This window comes from Colossoma macropomum, unplaced genomic scaffold (genome assembly GCF_904425465.1).
Source record: "Colossoma macropomum unplaced genomic scaffold, Colossoma_macropomum, whole genome shotgun sequence".
Classification (NCBI taxonomy): Eukaryota; Metazoa; Chordata; class Actinopteri; order Characiformes; family Serrasalmidae; genus Colossoma; species Colossoma macropomum.
Window position 1 is genome coordinate 28,644,923 of NW_023494807.1, and position 23,291 is coordinate 28,668,213.

At 40.1% G+C, this 23,291-nt stretch overlaps 1 protein-coding gene across 1 annotated transcript in view; it reads right to left on the reverse strand.

Annotated features, from left to right (window-relative positions):
* Positions 1-23,080, reverse strand: part of nyap2b (neuronal tyrosine-phosphorylated phosphoinositide-3-kinase adaptor 2b) — a 28,833-nt gene extending 5,753 nt beyond the window's left edge. Inside the window, exons 1-3 of the mRNA XM_036556299.1 lie at positions 22,947-23,080; positions 15,000-15,199; positions 2,982-3,277 (exon numbers count right to left, since the gene is read on the reverse strand). Coding sequence (XP_036412192.1) covers positions 2,982-3,277; positions 15,000-15,178 — 475 coding nt within the window. The 5' untranslated portion in view covers positions 15,179-15,199; positions 22,947-23,080. The remainder of the gene's footprint in view (positions 1-2,981; positions 3,278-14,999; positions 15,200-22,946) is intronic.
* Between the last annotated feature and the right edge of the window lie 211 nt (positions 23,081-23,291).

The window sequence follows — 23,291 nt, forward strand, 5'->3', positions numbered from 1 at the left end:
TTTATTCCAACACCATCATCAAAAACACATGCACACTTAATGACTTGGGTATTACATGCATAATAATGTTATGCTTGTGTGTTGGCATGTATAGCCTACACATAGAACCTTGCCTAACTGGACCCACAGGTATTGCTATGCGTAACTCACATACATGGTGAGATTCTGCACCCCCTCTTTTCAGAGATATGAACAGTTTTCTGATGTTTTTTCTCTTAGCTCATCAGCTCATCCTCTAGCATAAGTCAGCTCAAGTGCTAGAGGAAGAAAAACACTTCACTGTGCTAAGTAGGGTGACCCATTCGTTCGGAATTTGATATCTTTGATTTACTGCATCAATGACCAAGTTGATCAAATAGAATCTCTTCCTCGTCCAGAAGAAAATGAAGACATGGTGGGTGCAGATAAAGACAGAGAGAGGTGTGAAACTGCATTGCACCCAGATTAAAGACATTTTTCATGCGCCGCATGTGAGTCAGAATGTGCCCCTGCGCATGCCTGGGCTTTAGACGGTATAGATGTGTTAATTATGTGAAAGGGGATGGTGGATCTTGAGATCATTTCTGCAAGCACCCATTCTCCCTCTCTCTCTCTCCCTCTCTCTCTCTCGGTCCCTCCCCCTCTCCCTCTCTCCACTAGCGGATGTGTTTACCCTCGCCCTCTCCTCCAGGGGAACTAAATCTAGGTCAATCGCTCCTCCTGAATGAATCCTGTGCGGCCTGGCCCCTCCTCCTCCCTCCTCTTACCCTCGTCATCCACACCCCCCCAACCTTCGCAACACGCAACGCAACTCTCCTCTCAATGAGGAACATCCCCCACTCTCCACTTCCCATTGGACGAGAGTCTGCAGAGCTGGCCCGCTAATCCGTTCCCCATTGGTTGCCACGGCATTCTGACTTCCCGTCAGCTCGCTGACAATTGGTCGAGGCTGACGGCTGATGCTGGGATTGGAGGAGCAGCAGGGGGTCTCTGTTTCCGTGGGCTTGGTTGCCGTGGCATTGAGGAAGATCAGCGTGCCCACTGCTATCCCCATCCAATCTGAACCTCAGCAACTACAGCAACATATTAGCATATCCACTGACTTAATGCTTTCACAGCCTGCACTCGAAAGCTCTGACTTTCCAAAAGCTCTGAATCTTCTTGGAATGCTCTGAGCTGCACAATATATTGTTTATTAATCGATGTTGCGATATTGGCCCTTGCAATAAGGTCGTTATGGACAAATGATGCATCTAATGCATCTTGACCAAGTTCTAAAGGAGTGTTTCTATGAGCATTTTTGATAAATTACTCTTGTAATCTCTCAAAAGATAATTATTTTTGCAGGCCATGCCACATTGTTGAGTCTCTAGTGTATTTCTAAAGTATTGCAAGACATAAAGCTATATTTAGCAATTTCAGTACTACCATTTTGTCCATATAACATGCTCTAATTCGAACTCTACAGAACCTTTTCATCATGTACAAGCCATGTTAATCTTTTTATGCAGATGAGCACTGCTATGATATTTTTATTGCATTTAAACACCACAGACTTTAGATATGACAGATTATTACTAATCGTTTTCACATTTTTTTTGTTGTTGTTGTTTGTTTTTCTAGTCCTTTTTGTCATACAGACAATATCTAGAATCCAATAACTTGCTCTGAAATCAAATAACTCGCTCCAGTAACTTGATTAGTGCGAGTCCCAGGCATCCCTGCTGTGAAAATAACATTTTAAAAAGTAGAGCAGAGCAGTGTGAGGCTGTATTAAAGACAGAATGTGGTGCTCTTGTTTATAATCTGCATGAGAATGCAGGGCAGAACAATGAGAATATAGTCCTGCAGAAGATATGCGAACAAACTCTGTGACCTTCACCCTCAATTCATAGATGCAGCGACGTTCACAACAACCCCACCGCCTACTACTCCTATTTGACATGAGAAAATGCGAGCGAACTCGATTTGCGCCAGCGGCAAGCGATGCCCTCATTCATAACTCGCCACTTAATAACTTAACAACTTGCCTCATTCATAGCTTGGCACAGGGACCAGTGTAGATCCTTTAAAAGATCCAGCAGGCGACGTTGCACGTTAACATGCGCCTGCACATTAGCATAGATAGTAGGTTAAGTAGGTGCATGCAAACCTACTATCATAGTTATATTTGTTCTGCATTTCTGAAGTTACTGGATTTTCTACAAGGACTTTATGAAACAATAGCTGCATTCCTGCAGCCGAGGTAGGGCGGATCTGAGGTAGGACTGTCCTCTGAAGGCTTCTCCTTAGTAGCCTATTGGTCACACAAATGGATCAGTCCTAACGAGGCTGCCTGGTGACGTCATCAGAAAGGTCCCGCCTCTTGCAATTGCAGCGCAAAACTTGCAAATGTAACTGGTGAGAGAAAACTGAGCCCGTTGCATTGTGTTTGTTGCTTTTTCATTTCTTTACGGAAATGGAGGAGATGTTCTAATGCGGAACGATAAACTACATAATATACAAATACTTCTAAATAAAATACAATATATGGACGATATATGATATATGGGCGAATGTTTTAATTAATCAGTCATTTTACACTTTATAAGGTAATGAAAATGATATCGAGGACGTGAACAACTTCAATTTTAAAACAAGCTCTGCTCGAACGGCTTCGTTTTTTGTTGTTTTCGTGGTGCTGTTTTTTTTTCCTTCACGTCGTTCATGCACAGAGAACTGTGGGTAACTGAAGGCATAGAAGGATACATCTGTTGCATCCTCGAAATCACTCAGAACATAGGCTGTGTACTAAGGATCCTTCACTTTGGAATGGCCTTCTATAACATAGCCTAGAAGCGTAGAAATGCAGCCTACCTCGGCTGCAGCCTGGGCTTTGGAACGCAGCTCTTGTCTAGCTCACCATATTTTAGCCTGACTCAGTAATGCTACATCTTTTAGTTTTTACAAAAATATCTTACAAAGTGCGGCTTCTAATTCTCTGTTTAAGGGGTTTAACTCACCGTCACACTTGTCAGAGTCTCCGCCCCTGCAGGTGGAGGTGCTGAGGTCTACAGCCTCAGAGGAGATGCTGAGCTTGGTGTTGGGGTCGCGGCGGGGTTTGGGAGGGGGTTGCTTGCGGGATGTGGGGCTTCCCTCCTCTTCCCCGCCCCCTACAGAGTGCAGGGACTGGGAGCGGACGGCGAAGCCCGCACTGCACAGCTGGGGTTGCTGGGGGGACACGCGTTCGGCTGGAGCTGGCATGCTCACGGAGGCCATACGCAGGTGCTTAACCTCCGCTGGAACCTCCTCGCCTGTCCTAGAGAGAGACAGAGACAGAGAATAAGACAATATGATGTTATTGTCAGGTTTTGTCAGCCCTCGAAAGGCCTCTTCTTACATTACACACTCGTGTCTATTTGAAACAATAGGTAGAATCTTTCAATCCATACCACGTTTGTGTTTACAAGTGAAAGAGGAGATATTTTATTGTGATTATAATAACTGATTGTTGTGCTTAGTCAGGGTTTTCATTTATTTTTTGGCATTAAACAAACAGGATAAAGTCGGCTAGCTCATTTTTGTGAAGTGGCACCACATCTTTTCAAACTGCCGCTACTGCAGCTTCACTGGAGTTTAGCACGCTTGGAGGAGAACACTAACCACCAGTTCTGTTTGCATCAGCTAAAACACGTCCATGTTGGCTAGCATCACGAGAGTGATGGGGGAGAGGGAGGACCATCCCACCCACCCAGAGAGAGAAAGAGACGACAGTTAGTCTTGGACTGCCACTTACAGATTGGCTGTGGCATCATTGGGTATCCAACTTGCGATCTCCCGATAGGCTTCAGAAGCCCCTAATAAAGGTGGTATTAGAATAATACTGCACTAATTTCTTGTATGTGTGAAGCCCACTCCAGACAACATATATCATAAAAAAAGGCATCTTGGAATGAAACCCTTCTTGCATCCTTGCATTGATTACAAAAGACATGCTTTTTTATAGTAGTCAAGGAACTGCTTTGTAGCAGTGGCTGTAAATGAACTGGACTGTGGCCCTTATTCATTAAAGTTGCGTATCGTAAAATGAGCACATGCAAATTTCACCAATATTGCACTGTACTTTTATTTTATACTTCTGACACCAGCTAAAAACAGACAGTATAAAACAGTGCAGAAGCACAGTCTCACATACTGCAGTGTGTTTAAATATGCTATATTAGGAAAATAATCATAATCACTTCATTCTACTGTCTCAAAAGCGGCAAGACATTATGTTTATTTCACATTTTATTCTTTCTAGTTGTTGCAATTTTAACCCTATGAAGTTTGGTCATTAGGGGGAACGGTGCGACCTCACACCCCGCCTACTAGCACAACCTTTGGCTCATAAGATGCTGAATGCTGTCGCTTTATTTGCTCCCTACTGAAACTACTGCACGAATTAGGACGTGCTTTATGTAAATGGTGTATGAGGTGCTGGTAGGCTGGCACTTGCAATACATGCACTGTACAGTGTTGTAGGGATTTTACCAGTTAACGTAAATATGATATACACGCCTGATATACACGTTTCTTTAACACCCTGAACACACATTGTTCTTTACAGCCCAGTTATTCTTTATAGAATTACATTCCTTAATGCTTTTATGAGTCGATGTCCTTGCCATCACTGAGAGAACAACTCTGCTGTCCTGCAGGCCAGGCGCACTGTCAAGGCCACACACTGCCCCCCCAGTCTACAGCTCTAAACTCAGCCCGGTCATCCGCTTAAAGCAATCGATTCACGCTGTGCCGGGGCCTTTCACTCCGCTTTTGTCTCTGTGAGTGCGGCCCACAGCTGGGGTTAAACACAAATCAATGCCTCTGACCAGGCCATTCTCCCAGATGAGTAATTCCAGCATGCACTTCATTAGCAATGAGCTCATGATGATAAACAAACATGCACATACAGGTGCGCACACATAAACAAAGAGATGCTTGCATGCAGTTTCTTAAACCACACATGAATGCACTATTGCACAGATGTAAAATACAGGACTTCGGGTGATGCACAAAGTCTGTATCAAAACATTGACTTAAAATCTCATAATAATGACTCATTTTCTAGAAACGTTAACTGAGCATCTCAAAATAATAACTTATTTCTCAAGATTTTGAGACACCATGTCAAAATATAAGTTATTTTTCTGCAATAATTATTCAATATATGTCATTACGAGACACTAAGTCTTTATTTTAATATAGTAAGTCATGAATTTAATATAGTAAGTCATTATTGTGATATAGTAATTCATTTTTTTGGCATAGTCGATATTTTGAGAGAATACGTCATTATTTCGATATAGTAAGTCATTATTTTCATGTAGTAAGTCATTATTGTGGTATATTAAGTCAATATTTTGACATAGTAAGACGATATTTTGAGAAAATTAGTCATTATTTTGACATAGCAAGTCATTATTTTGATATAGTAAGTTGATATTTTGAGGAAATTTGTCATTTTGATATAGTAAGTCATTTTGATATGGTATGTCATTTTTTTGACAGTTGATCTTTTGAGAAAATTAGTAATTATTTTGAGAAAATAAGTCAATATTTGGGTATAGTAAGTCATTATTTTGACATAGTAAGTCACTGTTCTGGGAAAATAAGTCATTATGCTGACACTGAAAGTCACAATTTTGAGAAAATAAGTAATTATTACGAGATACTAAGCATTATTTTGACATAGTCATTATTCCAACATAACAAGTCAATATTTTGATATATAGCTGCCAAAAAACAGAAGGATAAATATCTTTTTTTGTCCTCTACCTGGCAGGAATGGGCTTCCATAGCTACCAGAGTCAGCAGTCAGAAATACGAGCGTTGCTCATGTTAGCACAAGAAGCACCTGGCAACCTCAAAGGCAGCCGCTTCCTTTTATTACCTGAGCATAAGTGACTCTCACACACACACACACACAGACATACACACACCCGGCCCCACAGCTGCTGAACAGCAGGAGTCTGGAGAGAAGGGTTCATTGGTCAGGGGTTTAACTTTGCCTAGCAACAGGGTACCCACGCAAAGCAGACACAAAATCTGCTACTGCTGCTGCTCCACGCACACACACACACACACACACACACACACGCTCCTGATGAGGCTCCACACACACACGTGATGGCTGAGGCATTAAGCCCTCATTAGCAGAGAGAGCGGGGTGCTGGAGCAGCTGTCTGCACTGCATGGTCCTGATCACGCCCAGAAACGACAACCAGAAACTCTGCCAGAAACTCTCCACACAGGCTCCTCTCCAACACGGCCTCCGCCGCTTTCTGCCACCTCAGCCTCTCCTACTGTCTCACCAGCAGAGTGAATGAAGAGTGAATAGAGGGTGGAGATTAAGCTGCATCAGTCCGTTATAATGATGTTCAGTTATATTCATTCACTCACTGTTTACACCAAAATGAAGTTCTCAGGCCAGTTTTAGACATTCACAAAAAAGCTTGGTGTACTGAAGGGGCTTTATTTATCTATGTCTGTTCACCTATCTGTCTATCTGTCTATCTATATGTCCAACTATTTACATATCCATCTGTCTGTCTGTCTGTCTGTCTGTGTTTTCTATCGACCTATCTATCTATCCATCTATCTATCCATCTATCTATCCATCTATCTATCTATCTATCTATCTATCTATCTATCTATCTATCCGTCTGTCTGTCTATTTGTCTGTCTAGTCTGTATTTTATCTGTACTGCTTTGTTATCTGTCTGCCTGTCTCTGTTTATCTGTCTGTCTCTCTGTCTATCTTTATATCTTTCTTTTTATCTACCTGTCTATGTATCAATCTGTCTGTCTATCTTTCTGTCTGTCTGTCTGTGTGTCTGTCTGTATATCTATCTGTCTGTCTGTCTGTTTGTCTTTCTGTCTGTCTGTTTGTCTTTCTGTCTAGTCTGTATTTTATCTGTACTGTTTTTGACTGTATTTTGTAGTACTGTGTAAATCAGTGGTCACCAGCTCTGGTCCTGTGGATCCACTTTCCAGTTCCAACCACTGTCTGCTACACCTGCTCCAGCTAATTAACTTCGTCGGAAGTCTCTGATTGGCTGGATTAAATGCATCAGCATTAGGTTATGTTCGATGCAGGTTGGAACTAAACTCTGCAGGAAAGTAGATCTCCAGGAGGAGGGTTGGTGACCACTGAGCTAAATAGTCAATGGTGTGTAATACATAAACGAGGTCTGTTCTGATTGGCTGCCCTGTATTGAGCCTCATTCAGGAAGCAGTCCAGGCTGAAACACTCCTTTTAACTTCAGCTTATATGGGCGGAGCTAAACTGCTAAATAGGTGGATATATATAAATGTGTTGGTTTTTGTGACATCACAAAAATAGTTTGATTCAAAACAAACTGTTTTGCAGCTTAGTTTTCATAGATGGACTGGGGGGTGTTTCCGCTTTGAAATTCATACTTTTTGAAATGTTAGATGACTCATTAAAAGAGATTCATTTTTATTACTGAACTGTTTGATGTATAAGCACACTATAAAAGTATATAAAAAGTATATAAATATCAAGATCAAACAGCGGAGCATTTGGGTGATCTATTACAGATAACAGTTCAGCTGGCTAGAGCCTGTGGACAATAAAACAGGCCACTAGCAGCAACGGATAAGATAAGAGGGCAGGCTGCGGACCGCCAGACTGCCACTTTGGCACAGGTGCATGTGACAGGCTGTGAGTGTTTTATTTATAAGACGTCTGCCTGTCCTCTGCCCAGTAAAGCAGCGAGGGGCTGCAGAACAGGTGCAGCGGCGGGCACAGGACAGCGCAGCCTGCGGTCAGTGTTCCTGCACACTCCTGTCCCAGCTCTGGCACTCATAAACAACAAAACAAAGGCGAGCATCCAGACTGGGAGGGGATCTGACCCGAAAATGCAGAAAAGACCTCCATTCAAGTGGCATAAATAATGTAATCGAAGGGAAACAAATTCCTCCTCAGTCTCGTCTCATAAAGTCAAGCTGAAAATCTTCCTCTCTTCTCAACACTTTCATTCAGTCATTTTCATTAAAATGTCTTAATCTATATGAAAACACCAGCTGCTGTTAATCTTGTGTGAATATTTTAAGATGAATGGACCAATAGAAATGCTCCAAAATCTTATTGCATTAAACTACCACTGATCTTTCAACATTTCTGCATAATGAAATGGTAAAGATGTAAATAAAGTCATTCAGAGTGGTTTGGTGTGAAATTATCTGTTGTAGAGAAACTTACAGGGTCAGAATTGTTCACAGTGGTGGTGATAGGAACCAGACGTCCACCTTTAAAACTCCCTCACAGAAAGCTATTACATGAAATGGTTATGAATTCACTGTCTGATGTCTAAAACAGTTTTATGACAGTTTTTAGGCCTAAAACATAATTTTTTAAACATGTTAATGGTGCAGGGGTTGAAGGAGGGCCATTGTGAGGCAAAATAGTCCCCAAAGAAAACAATCTTTTTGAGATTTATCACTATTTTACCATCATAAATGTTACATATAAAAGCTCAGAAGACTCGTGTAGGTTCACTGGTGGTTTTGGATAGTAAATAAAATGTCTATATTTGTGTTGTAGTCATAGTGACCCCTGGTTCCTATCACCACCACTGTAAAGAAATCAGAGTCTCTACAATCAACCATTTCACACCAAACTACTCTGAATGACTTTGTTTACATCTCAACAGGTAAATTATGCAGAAATACTGAAGATATTTGCTTTTCAAAACGTTCTTCCTATAAAGTTATTATTTTGGTTGTATGTTTTATGTTGTTTATGTAAATTGACCTTGGATATGAGAAAGCCATTATATAAATTGAAGTTATTATTATTATTATTATTATTATTATGAATATAATGAACTATATCTGCTTTATTTGGTTTGAAAAGCCAGATTTACTCACTGTTGTTAAGGTTTGCACTATAAATTGTCAATTGCAGTACCAGCCTTCACAATAGGAGTACTGCAGAAGTCAATATGCAAATGAACCCCTGTTTTACAGTGTGCTGTGAGCATCCTGACCAATCACACATGCTTTTTTGGGTGTTTAGATGAATCACATGAAACAACAATCATAAATAATTTTGCTAGATGTTATTAATGCAGGCCAGTGTTTAACCACATCACATCAAGGGTTCAGCAATGTGTTTTACATATACTGCAATTGCATTCACTGAAAAAAGTGATGCATTCAATTCATTAAATCAGTTCCACATAAATAAAATATAATACCTCAACACAATTATCCTCAAAAAGAAACTGATAGATAATAACTGTGTTGATGAAGTGTGTTTTGTTCATGTGGGACTGATATATACGTTTGATTCAGTGCAGCTCTTCGTCGGTGTGCTGTGACTGTACAGTGCTTTGAAGCAGTTTTTGGAAAGAAGCACGTGACCGTGTGCATGGGTAAAATCTCCACACGCTCCTGGAGACACCATCATCCGTCCAATGAGACGGCGGAGAGCGAGAGAAGACCCGCCTCCATCCAGCAAACGGAGTGATCTGATTGGCTGGTGGCTGCTCCAGCTGTCACCAGGCAGAACACATCTCCAGCTAGCAGTGCTCTTCACACTTAAGCTCTTTCTGACAGGTTCTCTCTCTCTCTCTCTCTCTCTCTCTCTCTCTCTCACTCATACACACACACACATACACAGACATTTCTCTCTCTCTGTCTCTCTCTCTCACACTCACACACACACTTCTCTCTCTCATATACACACGTGCATCTCTCTCTCTCACTCACACACTCTCTCATATACACAAATGCATTTCTCACATTTCTGTCTCTTTTGCATCCACACACATTCTCTCTCTCTCACACACACATTTCTCTCAGCCTCACTCGCGTCTCTCTTTTTCTCCTCTCTCTTTCTCATGCTCTCTTTTTCCTTACTCTCTCTCTCACTCTCTCTCTCTACTACTCTCATCACCCCTCTATTGATCTTCCCCTTTCTCCCTTCTCAATCTCTCTTCCTCAATTTCTCTCTTTTTCTCTTTTTTCTCACGCTCTCCCTCCCTCCCCCGCTCTGTTTTGTCTTTCTCTATCTCTCCCTCTTTTTCTCTCTCTTAATCTGGCTCCTTCTCTTTCTCTCTCTGTTTTTCTTCTCTCTTTCCTTCTCTCTTTCTTGCCCTCTGTCATTCTTTCACTCCCTATATCTCTCTGTCTCTCTCTATGTCTCTCTCTCTCTCTCTCTCTCTCTCTCTCTCTCCCCATCAGTTCCTGTAAAAATGGGTCGTCTCATTGACCCACTTATATGCTTCATGAAAAACCCATTTTTTTTCCTCCTTCGAGCCGCTACGTATGAATATTTTACAGCAGCAACAGCTGAGAAGAAGAGCGGGAGAGTTAGTGGAGTGTGAGATCACTCAGAAATCCAGCATGTGAGCACATTCTGCAGAGAGAGAGAGAGAGAGAGAGAGAGAGAGAGAGACGTCCTCAAACAGGCCAGAGAGCGAGCGTGGATGTTAAGAGAGAGGATTGTCCTCCTATTGGTCCGTTCATCCTGAAATGATCACACACGTAAAGAGCAGCTGTTGATTTCAAATGATGCAAAAAAAAACCCAAGATGTGTCATTTATTCCCGGCAAGCGTCATCATTCAGGATGAAATGAGATATGAGAATTCTAGGCTGATCCTGATATCAAATATTTTACATATACAATCGTGTGCAAAAGTTTGGGCACCCCTGGTCAATTTACTAGTGAAAATAAATGAACACATTAAACACAGAACACACTTCTACACACTCTAATGCACAATTACGGTTTGTTTGCTGAGTTAAACATAGTGGAAAACTAAAATCCATAGTGGAAAAAAACATAAAATGTGGCCTGTGCAAAAGTTCTGGCACATTTTACACTGTATGTTTTCCATTTTGTATAACATGTTCTCTGTAGAGGATGTGTTTTTACTGATTTTCACAACAAAATATATAGTTTGGAATCCAAACTTTTGACTGAGGCTGTATATTTGCATTCATAAAGTGTAAAATTTGGGACATCTATCTGGATTAGCATTACAGAGAAATTTATATTTTTGTTTTATTTAGGGTTATAAATGCAGTAAAATGTATCTGGGTCATTCTATGGAAACGTCCATTTTCATGTCCCTAGTGTTTACAATACATTACACCCTAAAACATGTTCGGGTTACAATTTATTTACATTTTAAAACAAAACAATAAGTTATTTTAACAATTACAACTTCTTGAGCCTCAATTTAGTAATATTGTTTTTTAAATCAGTTATACAGAAATCCAAACACCACAGAAAAGCTCATCCTCACAGTCATGTGTAAAGGGTGAGGCCATATTTTGAAGTAAAAAAAAACATGTTTTTTGCCATTTTAACTACAATAATCGATACATGACTATGAAATATATGATTTAAACGACATAAAGCAAACAAATAAATATTATAAAATGTATAATGAAAGTTGTGGTCCCCAGGAGTCGTGTCACTGGTGTTACTGCGTAACAAAAAATCTCTTATTTTGAAATAAGAATCACACTGATGACATCACTCGACTTCCTTTCACCTGTTTTCTGAGGATCTATGAAGAAAAGCACATGGTGAGTCCACTGTGTCTCTCAGTTATCAGAGATTTTCTCATTTAGCTCATGATTTCATATGAAGCTTTTAGCTGAAGTCACTGGTGTGACCGACTTTATTCTGAGGTAACTGTGAAAAAATAGAATACAAATGGATTAAATTACATATTTTGGTGGATATTCCATAATTGACAACATCTGGTTTGATGCTTTGTAGCAGCCATTTTGTAAAATGCATTTTTCATTAAAAATGTCTCTGGTGTCACCTTTCTTATGTGTAACACCAATGACGATCGGTAACACCAGTGACTCCTATGGATAGATAAAAAAAGTGGACGTTTCTGTAGAATGACCCAGTTAAACTTGATATTTATATATACCGAGCTTTTATTCCAAGTGATTTGTGGAGCATTTCTATTGGTCCATTCATCATAAAGCGTTCAGTGTGGCTGAGGTTTTATGACAGTGATATTGAAAATACTACATTCTCTGGAAATGTTGTTCTGATGCTGAGTTCATCCTGGTTCCATTCTGTAGAATCAGCAGAAAAAGAACCTCCACCCCCAAATTTACATTTATTATCCCGTTATTAATATCAAGCCTTATTATTCAGCAACTGTTATGCATTATTTAGCAACTACTGTGAAGTGTAGGTTTGTATGTTATGTAATAAGGCCTATAGAGTTTAATGGGTTAAAGGACTTGTTCCTCATTAAGGGCAGGTTTCTGGAAGACGTAAACAGTAAAAGCCTGCAGATGAGTTGCCGCTGCGTTCTGCCTGCGGTGGCGAGTTCACTGCGGTTAGGGAGGATTCCTCGAAAGCGCAGGGTTACGTCATCATCACACAGCTGAGCCAAGCACAGCGAGGAAGGTGCATTAAGGAGAGCGCGACTAGAGTTACTTTAAGAGGACAGACCGATGTGCTTTACGCCAATTACAGCTGCTCTGTGTTAGTGTGCTTCACTGGAACTGCTTGGGCAACAGTTAGACTCACTATACACAGTTTTTAAAGGGGGATTCCGCCAGTTTGCCCAGCATAATTCAATTATAGAGGTGTAAACAAAGTCATTCAGAGTGGTTTGATGTGAAATGCTTGATTGTAGAGACTCTTTACAGTGGTGGTGATAGGAACCAGGGGTCACCATGACTACAACACAAATATAGCCATTTTATTTACTATCAAAACCACCAGTGAACCTGCACGAGTCTTCTATGTGATATTTATGATGATAAAATATTGATACATTTGAAAGAGACTGGTTTTCTTTGGGGACTATTTTGCATCACAACACCCTACATGTACACCCCACCATCAGTGGGTTATAGGCCAAAAAAACATGTTGTAAGGCATGTAGAACATGTTTCAGCCACATATTCAGGCAGCATATTCATAACCATTTTGTCTAATAACTTTCTGTGAGGAACCTTTTAGAGGCCAGACGTCTGGTTCCTATCACCAAGCCACTGAATTGACATCTCAACCATTGAATTATGCAGAAATTTTGAAAAAAATGGTGGCATTCCCCTTCTATTGTCACAATATATCAACCTCTTTATAACAGCAATTCATTTGCTGTTGATTTCAGCCCAGAAATGTTACTTGTCCAGGAAAACAATACCACAATAGTTATAAAAAGGCTCCACACTGTGAGAAATAAAGGTGCTGTGCAGGTACATTTTTTGTTCATCAGGGTACAAACAGTGTAAATGTTCCCTCAAAGGTACAACAGTGGTTTTAAGGTCTAATTGTGCACCTAAAATAAGTTTTTTTTCAGGTGAAAAGTTCGTATTTGTACCTTTTCATAACCGAATGTTTTAAAACAGATCAAAAAAATAAAAGTCTGGAGACGAGACAGGGTGTGTGGAGTCAGTACAGCTTAGAAAATACCATTTCAGTGGATTATGGTACAGTTATGTTCCCTGACTAAAGGTACTGAGATGTACCCTTGAGGGTCCCACCCCAGGGACAAGACAGGTCCTGCCCCAGTGACAGTTTCGTACCTTTTTTTCTGAGAGTTTCAGTGTGAAGTTTAAATAGAATTATAACAGTGTTAAAGCACTGAGCTTGAAACAATCCAGATAAGGGCACATTTTAGCAAGCGCTTCTGCATTTGCACAAGTAGACAGTCATTTAATAGTTTTCTGCTGACAACTTCAAGACTTTTTACCATTTTTTTAAAAAACAATATCTTATAAAATTTCCTATAACATGATTATACTGTGAAATCCTACCTACAGGCTAAAGTGTTTCTTTGAGCCTCGTTATAGTTCATGTCAATACAGTGCAGAGAAAGTGTCTCGTTGCTGATTGTGAAATTATACGTCCCTTTCAGCACCACCTTGGCTTTCACCGCCAAGGACACGAGTCGTGAACGAGAACGAGGCCTAAATATGTCCAACTCTGAAAAATGAATCAACCTCCAAGGTGAGGTGAACACACTCTCGCTCGCCGTCCACACCGTGGCACCGTGCCAAAGCCAGAGGGAAACAGTGTGAGGAAGTGAGGGGATCTCCATCAGGACCTGCTAGCGTCCAGTTGGTCAGATATGTATGCGCGAAATGCATATCGCTGCTGTCGGAACAAAACCTTGTAGCTCTATTTTTGTCGTTTTTCAGTTTTTGACATAATTTGAAAACGACTGTCGCCCTTCACACTGTAAATTTCATGCTGAGCGGACGAAAAGAAGCAGCCCAAAATGACAGGGGAAAAAGTCTGGTTCCATTGCCTCACATTAAAAGTAAAGTAGGTTTTTTCTTTCTCCTGTAAAGTTACCATTTTGGAGATACGAGGTTTTGTTCTGAGAACAGTGATATGAAGCCTTATGCATTTAAAACTTATTTCAGTATAACTTAGTTCACAATCATTGTGGATTTACAGCTCTCGTTGTCATCCTGTAATCTTTTTTCATCTATTAATTATTTGGAATATGAAGCCAGAGAGTCTTAGGATCATACTAGAATACTTTTATAAATGTATCTGCTTAAAACTATTGAGAACATTGATTCTGAACTGAACTGCAGTGTATGTGTGCTCTCACCATGTGAGCACTCCTGTACCCCACAGTCTAAAAAATGATGGTTCTTTAAGGGTCTTCAGTTAAACAAATGGTGCTATATAGAACCATGAACTCTCAAAGAACTCATTGCTGTTTTAAAGAGTTCTTTGCATCACTAAACGGTTCTTCAGATACCGAAAAGGGCTCTTCTGTTGTTTCAATGTCAAACCTGTAACAATAGAAGAACCCTTTTTGGTGCTATATAGAACCCTTTTCAAAAAGGTTCTGTATAGAACCATATAAAACACATTCTCCATCGGTCTGATGAACCCATTTATAACGCAAAAGGTCCTTTAAGTGCTCGTGGTTCCATATAGTACCATGGAACCCTTAAAGAACTACCATTTTTAAGTGTTTAGTGTATGCTATTGTATGTTGGTCTGCAAAGCTCACACACTGACCTTTTAACAGCTTCTTCCTGCTTTCTCTTCTTATCGTTTTTCTCCTGAATGCTGGTCCTGCTCTTCTCATTCCACACGTGGTCCAGGTTCTGAGTGACCAGGCCGTTATACGCTCTCAGACCGCTGTCTTCAACATACTGGAAAAATAGCAACGTTTCTTCCTCTTTGGCGCTCATCATGGTTCATACTGACTGGACATTCTGCAAATACAACATGCATCAGTTAATATATAATAATATACACACACATATATATTAATACTCATATACTATATACTTTTACATGTATAAGACCACCCTAAACACATATTTAACAGAAAGGATTATTCAGATCTGAAGCAGCTTGATTTTCTCCTCTCTCACACAGATGAAAGGTTTAAGTGCTGTTTATCTGACGGGGGCAGTTTTGGTGTCTACCAGGTCTTCCAGGTGGTTGCTAGGAGCCCCATTATCCAGCATTATCCATTATAAATGAAATGAATGGGTGGTCTCTCACTTTTGCACAGTACTGTAGCACTTCCACTCACCACTTTATTGAAAACCCACACCTAGTATGTCCGTTAATTGGCCAATGTAATGGGAAACTCCAACCTTATAGGTCCTAACACCTATAAACTCCAACCTTATAGGTGTTAGGTAGCCTGTAATTGTAGGTGTACAATTACAGGCTACCTAACACAAACTGTGCATCACCAGATGAGCTACAGTCTGTAACTGTGCACCAGCAAGGTGGAGCTACAACAGAGGGGTTTCTAATAAAGTGGCCAGTCAGAGCATAAGTAATAAACACTGTCACTTCCTCTGCTGGGCACAGTGTTGCGGTAATAGTTGCGTCATTATGACCACCAGAAGTTGCATCATCCTCTCTTGGGGCGCACACAGTCACAGTTAGGGAAAAACAGCAGCAGTGCATGCAGATCAAGCCTCCCTGCGGTAAAACGCAGTGCTGGAACAAAGAAACTCTCTCCTGAGTGAGAAAGTGAGCTGATAAGAGGCAGGCACAGTTCTGATCCCTCCGAGACTCGTGTTCTTTCTTCGTCCTAGAAGTGACTCTCGCTAACCCATTTGTGTGCGCGGTGTGATTGTTTCTGAACTATTTTAGCTGGGCCCGTGGTGGATTGGCGTGTGCATACGTGAGTATTCTGGGTCAATGAGATTCTTCTGTCAGCACAGGCTCGTTCTCACGCTCGGGGTGATGGGCTTCGGAGTGGTCACTCATACAAAGAGGCCGTTTAGGAGTTGGACTGCTTGTTTATAACTTATAAGGCATTGTTTGGTGTAAGAGTTTAATGTAGTAAGCTCCCCAGACAAAGTATTATGTTTAAGGTGGGGACTAATTTTTTGTCCGGGGATAAAAATCGCTTCACTTCCAGGCAAGAATAGCTTCTAATGGTCAATGCAGGTCCTTCACAACCAATTTCTGAAAGAACACTCACAGTGTCAGTCTTTTGGCCACAATTCTGACAAAAATTTCCTGTAGACTGGGATTTTTGCCATTGCCGGTCGGCCCGTATGCTTTGATACACCTGCAAATTCAGCTACTTCCTTCACACTGTGGCCTTTGACGCCTAATCACTCCGTTTTGCCAATCATTAACATCTGCTTTGCGACCCATTTTCAACACATCGAATGAGACATTCACTGCACTGTACCACCTTTTCTCAATCTATGAATCCTGTCACACACCCCACAGGTATCTATAGCCTGATCATTGTCGTGCAACACCATCTGCAGGAGCCTGAGGTTACTACCACCTTAAACACGCAAGGTTATGTAAGCATTGTTAAAGTTTCAGAATGAACCCCAGTCCATACAGGCCATATATGGAACCTATGCTGCAAAAGCAACCTGTTTTGAATCCATTATTTTGGGGAAGTACATTTACATATACACATCAGTTCAGCCAACAGCCACGCCCATTCATGCTGAAATTTTAAGGAATGTTTCAGGCCAGACTGACGATACAGGGCAGCCAAACATATAATTTACAGTACTGTGCAAAAGGAAGAGCACTCTTCATTTATTCCATTTCCAGTCAAAACACCCATTAAATGCAAGTTATGAATTTTTCAGGAGATATTTCTGAAGAGATTAGATATAAAATATTACACTTGTGCAAGAAAGGAGAAAGACAAAGGTGGAAAAAACAGGAGTTTCCAAAACTGGAGTCCAAAAATGATTAAAAAAAACAGAAAATGTGGCTCCTAACAACCACCTGGAAGACCTGGTAGACACCAAAACTGCCCCCATCAGATAAACAGCACTTAAAGCTTTCATCTTTAAAAGAGAGGAGAAAATCAAGCTGCTTCAGATCTGAAAACATCCACAGGTGTTTCTGTCCATCCTTCCACTGTGAGAAGACGACTCAGCGCTGTGGGTCTGAAAGGATGTGTAGCTGTCAAGAAGAACCTCACCGAGAAAAGGAGACGGACACATCAAACAAAGAAGCTGAACAATGGACTGACCACCCCAGAGTCCAGACCTCAACACCACTGAATGTGTTTGATTACTTCAGAAAATGATCAACCAGCTTCTAAGACTGAACTTTAAAGGTGTATCTGCAGATTTCTTTGAGGAACTGGAAGTGGGTCTCTTGAAAAGAATGGAAGCTGTAATAAAGCTAAAGAGTGGACACACCAAATACTGATATTGTGATAATGTCTTTAGTTGTTGAGGCTTCTGTTAAATATATGCTTTCTGCCTCCACTTAATGGACGTTTTGACTGGAGTTAAATGAATGAAGGGTGGTCTCTGACTTTTGCACAGTAATGTATATTACATCAACCCATTTGTCTTTCAGTTAACTTAGCATTGGTCATAACTGTGTTGATGTTATATATTTTATTCCTGTAGAAAACATGCACAGTGCATTTCTCTCTATGAGCACGAGTGTTTGCAGCACTGCAGTTATGAGCAGTTTCAATAAACTGCAGCGTCCAGTTTTAAGCTTTCTGCCCCGCATGTGTTTGTGTTTACGTGTTTATTCTCACTCATATATGTGTCGTGCAGCAGTGCGGAGTGTGTGTGTGGGCGTGGAAGCGTGATACACATCTGCAGTGTGGAGGGAGAGCCGTTATGTAGGTCAGTGTGTGCAGAGCGGCCCGAGACTGCGAGCATGCTTGTTTATGTGCGAGAGGGGGGATGGAGGAGGGGGCAACGAGGGCAGCCAGATGGGAATTACACGGCCATCTCTGAGACCAGCAACTGTGCAGCATCTTCTACATCCCTTATCTGCGATTAACCCTTTAAACTGCAGTTAGACACGTAAAGACTTATTACTCTGTATCTACTATGAATTATTCAGTATGCTATGAAATTTTCAGTAATTACTATGAATGATTTAGTATCTACTATGAATTACTCAGTATCTACTATGAGTTATTCAGTACCTACTATACGTTGTTCAGTACCTACTATAAATTACTCAGTATTTACTGTGAATTATTGAGTATCTACTATGAAGTATTCACTAACTTCTACAAATTATTTAGTATTTGAATTATTCAGTATCTGAATTATTCTGTATCTATTTTAAATTATTAACTACTATGAATGGACATGTAATTCCCATCTGGCTATCTACTATGAACTATTCAGTATCTGAGTCATTTAGAGCCCATTGTAAATAATTCTGCATCTACTTTAAATTATTCAGTATCTACTTTGAATCATTCAGTACTCACTATAAATTATGTGGTATCGGAGTCCTTTAATCCTTACTATACATTATTCAGTACCTACTATGTATTATTAAGTATCTTCTATGAATTATTCAGTACTTACTATGAAATGTTCTTTAACTACTATGAATTATTCAGTACCTAATACAAATTATTCTGTAATTACTATGAATTATGTATTACCTACTATGAATTATTCAGTATCTACTGTAAATTAATCAGTATCTGCTATGAAATATTCAGCACATACTATAATTATTCAGTATATAATATGAATTATTCAGCATCTACTATGAATTATTCCGTAGCTACTATTCAGTAACTACTATACATTGTTTAGTAACTACTATGAAATTAATGTGTAGGTTATGAGAGTAGATTGAAGACTGGACTCACATATGGACCCATACATTTACCTCTTTAATGCTCTGGTCCTCCCTCCTATAACTTAAGAATAATTTAAATTTGCCTTGCTTTCCATATAATCACTGACTAATGAGCAATGAGGAATTTAAAAGATAAACAGTTTGATTAAAGTCAAATATATTCTTTGATTAGAATAAAGCAAATCAAAATAACAGCTTGGAGTTTAAACGGTTTACCGATTTAATGGCCAGGTTGTGCCAGAGGCTCTGTGCATCTATGACAATATTTTGCCATTACTAAAATTATAGTAATTGTAATTCACATGTAATTACTGAATAATAAGCTTAGGATGCAAAAGCCATGTTAATTCAAGTGGTTAATGTGGGAACAAATAGCTGAGTTGTGGTCAAACGTGGGTGAGAATGTTTATGCTTGGGGTCTTTTACTGCTTTTATACTCGAACAAGACAGTAGGAGCTCATATGGCATCGATCTCATTACTAAATAATTTACTACACATCAGTTACATAGTAGTTACTGAATAATAAGCCACAAGATTAAAAACTGAATAATAAGCCTACATTCTTAGCAAAAAAGATTCTATATAGTACCAAAAATATTCTTCGATATGTAACAATACTGGAACTCTTTTTGGTTCCACATTCTTAAAAGGTTCTTAAAACCCCTTAAAATCCCAGGTTTATTACATACTAAGGCTTATTATTCAGTAACTACAGGGACTTCAGTTCAAACTAGCTGAGCTGTTCTTAAGTTATAGAATTGTGTAATAAAACTTTGGGTCCCTGGTCATTTAAGGGGTGCAAGAACCATATTTAACATCATTTTCCATCATAGAGCATTTTAACCATGCAAAGAACCATTTAAACATTCTCAGCGTTCTTGGTTCTATGTATTACCATTGCTTTTCATGGTGTTCATGGTTCTATGTATTACCATTGCTTTTATCAAAGAACCTTTGAAAGAAGTGTTTTAAATACGTTTTTTTCTTTTAAAAGTTGTATTTTCATAACAAAATAGTGTTGTAAAATTATAAAAACTCAAACTGAATTTCTTCATGTGTACAGTTTTGTCTTTTTGGTGCTCGGTCCACCACAAACAGCACGTTGGTCCCTCAGAACAAAAAGACTGGTCAACCCAGTGTGGAGTTTAAGGGGTTAACTTGACTGCACTGAAAGAAATGATACATTGACTTTACTTGATTCAAATTTGCACATAATTTCCATGTGAATAATGTAAATGAGCAATTGTTCATATAATAATTAGCACTGTTTGTTCATGTGCGCACATTTGAATCAGGGAAACGCAGTGCATCCCTTTTTCCAGTGTGTGATGGTGTTAGAAAGTCACTGTTCCGGCGCCCTCCTGACGGCTGCCTGACTTTAAGCCCCGGAGACGTTTGCTCTCATTAATCCTGTAAGCCAGCCGCTCCGCAGCCGCGGAAAACCAGCCTGTTTATCGCTCCTTGCAAAAGCTCTGCACCTTTTCCCTCCTCTCTCTTCCAGGCTCCTCTCTCTCTCCTTCTACTTTATTACCTCGCCTAACCCTCCCTCTGCTCTGCGCTCCACTTCACCTGCAGCGCTCAGCTCTCCGGGTGCAGCGTAGAGTTTCTAAAATTGGAGAAGGTGACTTGCAAGGCATGTAGCTAAGCAACAGCAAGCCAAGGAGTGACAAAGACTGTGGGAAGTGGACGGAACGAGCAAGAACGTGGCCCAAAGGTGAAGGATTGAGGTCCAGAGGCCAGCCAAAGAGCTGCGTATCTGGACAAAGTTGGTGGACGCTCCTAAAAGTGGAGGTTCCTAAACGGTTCTTGGCTTAGGAACAACATTTAATTGGTGGATCTTCTTTACACTTCAGTTCTTCACACTTGCACATCTGATTTACCAAGTGGTTCTTTAAAGAAGCGAGCCTTTGAAAGGTTCTTTAGGGCCGTGGTTCTCAAACGAGTCCTCAGGGATCCCACGATGGACACATTTTGTGGACCATTTGAGGACCAGCTTCAAAGTTCTTTAAAGGTTCTTTAGTAAAGACAGTGGTTAAACACTAAAGGAATGTTCTGGGACACCATAGAAGAACCACTTCACTAAAGAACCTTTCAATTGTGGGTGTGTTGGTAAACTGAACCTTTTCAACGTTTTAAAGAACCTACTCATGATGCAAAGGTTCTGGGAAGGTTCCTTTGGTAAAGAACCTTGGCATTATTTAAAAGTTCTTTAAACTTTTAAAAGGTTCTTCACACTCACAGATCTCTTTTTCAAACATGGTTCTGTGGGGAACAGATGGCATTGCAAAGAGCCCTTTGTGGAACCTTATTTTTTTAAGTGTTCATAGAACCCGTGAACCTCATTTAATGCATAAATGGTTCTTTGCAGGTTTTTCACTATGACGTAAAACCTGTTGTATACGGTTCTGTAAAGAACCTTTTTAAGAATCATTCTATGTAGCACTTAAATGGGTTCCACTATTACTACAAGTCGTGTATGTGTTTTGTGCACAGGTCTTGTTGCTGCCACCGAAAGGTTCCATTGCTTCTATTCAAAGGTTCTTTAGGGAAGCAAAAGTGGTTCTTCTCTTTTAAGAACATATGCCACAAAGGCTTTCTTTGAATGATGCAAGAGAACCATGCTTCACGTGACTGTGAGGAACCTTTTAAAGACTTTCCAAATCATCACATCATGTAGATGTTCTTTACAAACTTTCTAGAACATTTACATAATGTGAGGGTCCTCTTTATAAACATTTTTCACACCAACAAATCTCATTTTTATATAATGATTCTCTAAAGAACCATCTTTTGAAAGGTTCTTTAGGAAACCAAAAGTGGTTCATTTACAGCATTGTGTAAAGAACCCTTTCCTGGCACTTTTCTTTTTAAGAGTGTTCTGTGGCATTGCTCCAAAGAACCTTTTACAACCACCTGAGTCAACTCAGCGGTTGATGACCAGGTTTAGTAGCTAAAACCTGTGCTGGACTGAGAGGTGACCAACCACGTTCTAGATAGAATTCACAGTATATTGAGGAATCTGTTAATAGAAGAGTTCTGCAAGTGAAGCATGAAGTTACACTTAAAACTGAAGGTGACAAGGGTTCTTTGGAGAAATGCTACGGAAGAACCACTTAAGGTCCTTTTTATTTGTGTGGCTACAATTGAAATTTTTAAAGAACGCTTGTTTGAACAGTCCTTCAGGGAACCGAATGTGGTTCTGCTATTTGAAAAACCTGTTTTGGCACCTTTTTTAAGAAGTACGATTGGCTAACAATGTCCAGCTACAAGTATACTCATAGCAAAAAGGGTTCTATGTACCACCAAAAAACATTCTAGAACTTGTAGTAAACCTTGCTGAAGATGTATAGAACCATTTCTTTAAAAAAAAAAACTGTTCTCTAAGGAACCATATACGATACCCCCCCTACAAATGGTTCTTCAAGGTTTCTTTAGTAAAGGCAGTGGGTCTATATAGAACCTTGAACACTGCAAGAACCATTTGAATACATAAATGGTTCCTTGCATGGTTAAATGGTTCAAAACCTGCTGTATATGGTTCTTAAACAAACTGGAAAAAAAATGGTTCTTAATAGCACCAAAAAGTGTTCCACTACTGCTACATGTCAAAGAACTTTTTTGTGGTACTATATAGAAACATTTATGCATGCAAGTAGTTGTTGTGGTTGTACATATAACCACTGTATTTACTAAAGAACCCTGGAAGAACCGCTTTTTTATTAAGGTGGTATATAAATTTCAATTGCTTAGCAGCAGTAATGCAAAGCAACATCGATTCAGAACAGCAGGCACATCGTAAACACTTAAAAACTTGAAAGTAAAGTTCCTCCAGTGTTCTTTTGCAGTATATTGGCGGTTCTGAGAAGACGTTTAGCACTTACTGCTGGCTGTGGTGCACACCTGTCCAGGTGAAATCCACTGCAACCTCACAAGCTGGGACGATGCATGGAAAAAATCCTGAGAATCCAACTCTAGTCCTGCAAGAAGAACACTGGCCATTGTAAAGTCACAGAGCTGACCATAGAAATCCTTGGGCTTCAGGGACCAAGTGGACCAGGGATGCAGCCCAGGGCTGAAGTTACCCAGCCTGTAGCCCCTTCTCCTGGGCAGCTGGAGACCCTAGAGTTCCCTGGGTCTGTGCAAAACTTAATGCAAGTCCAGGAGATGCTTCCTTCTTCATCTGACCCACCTACACCAGGCTGGACGTCGGAGCACCATCTGAGAAA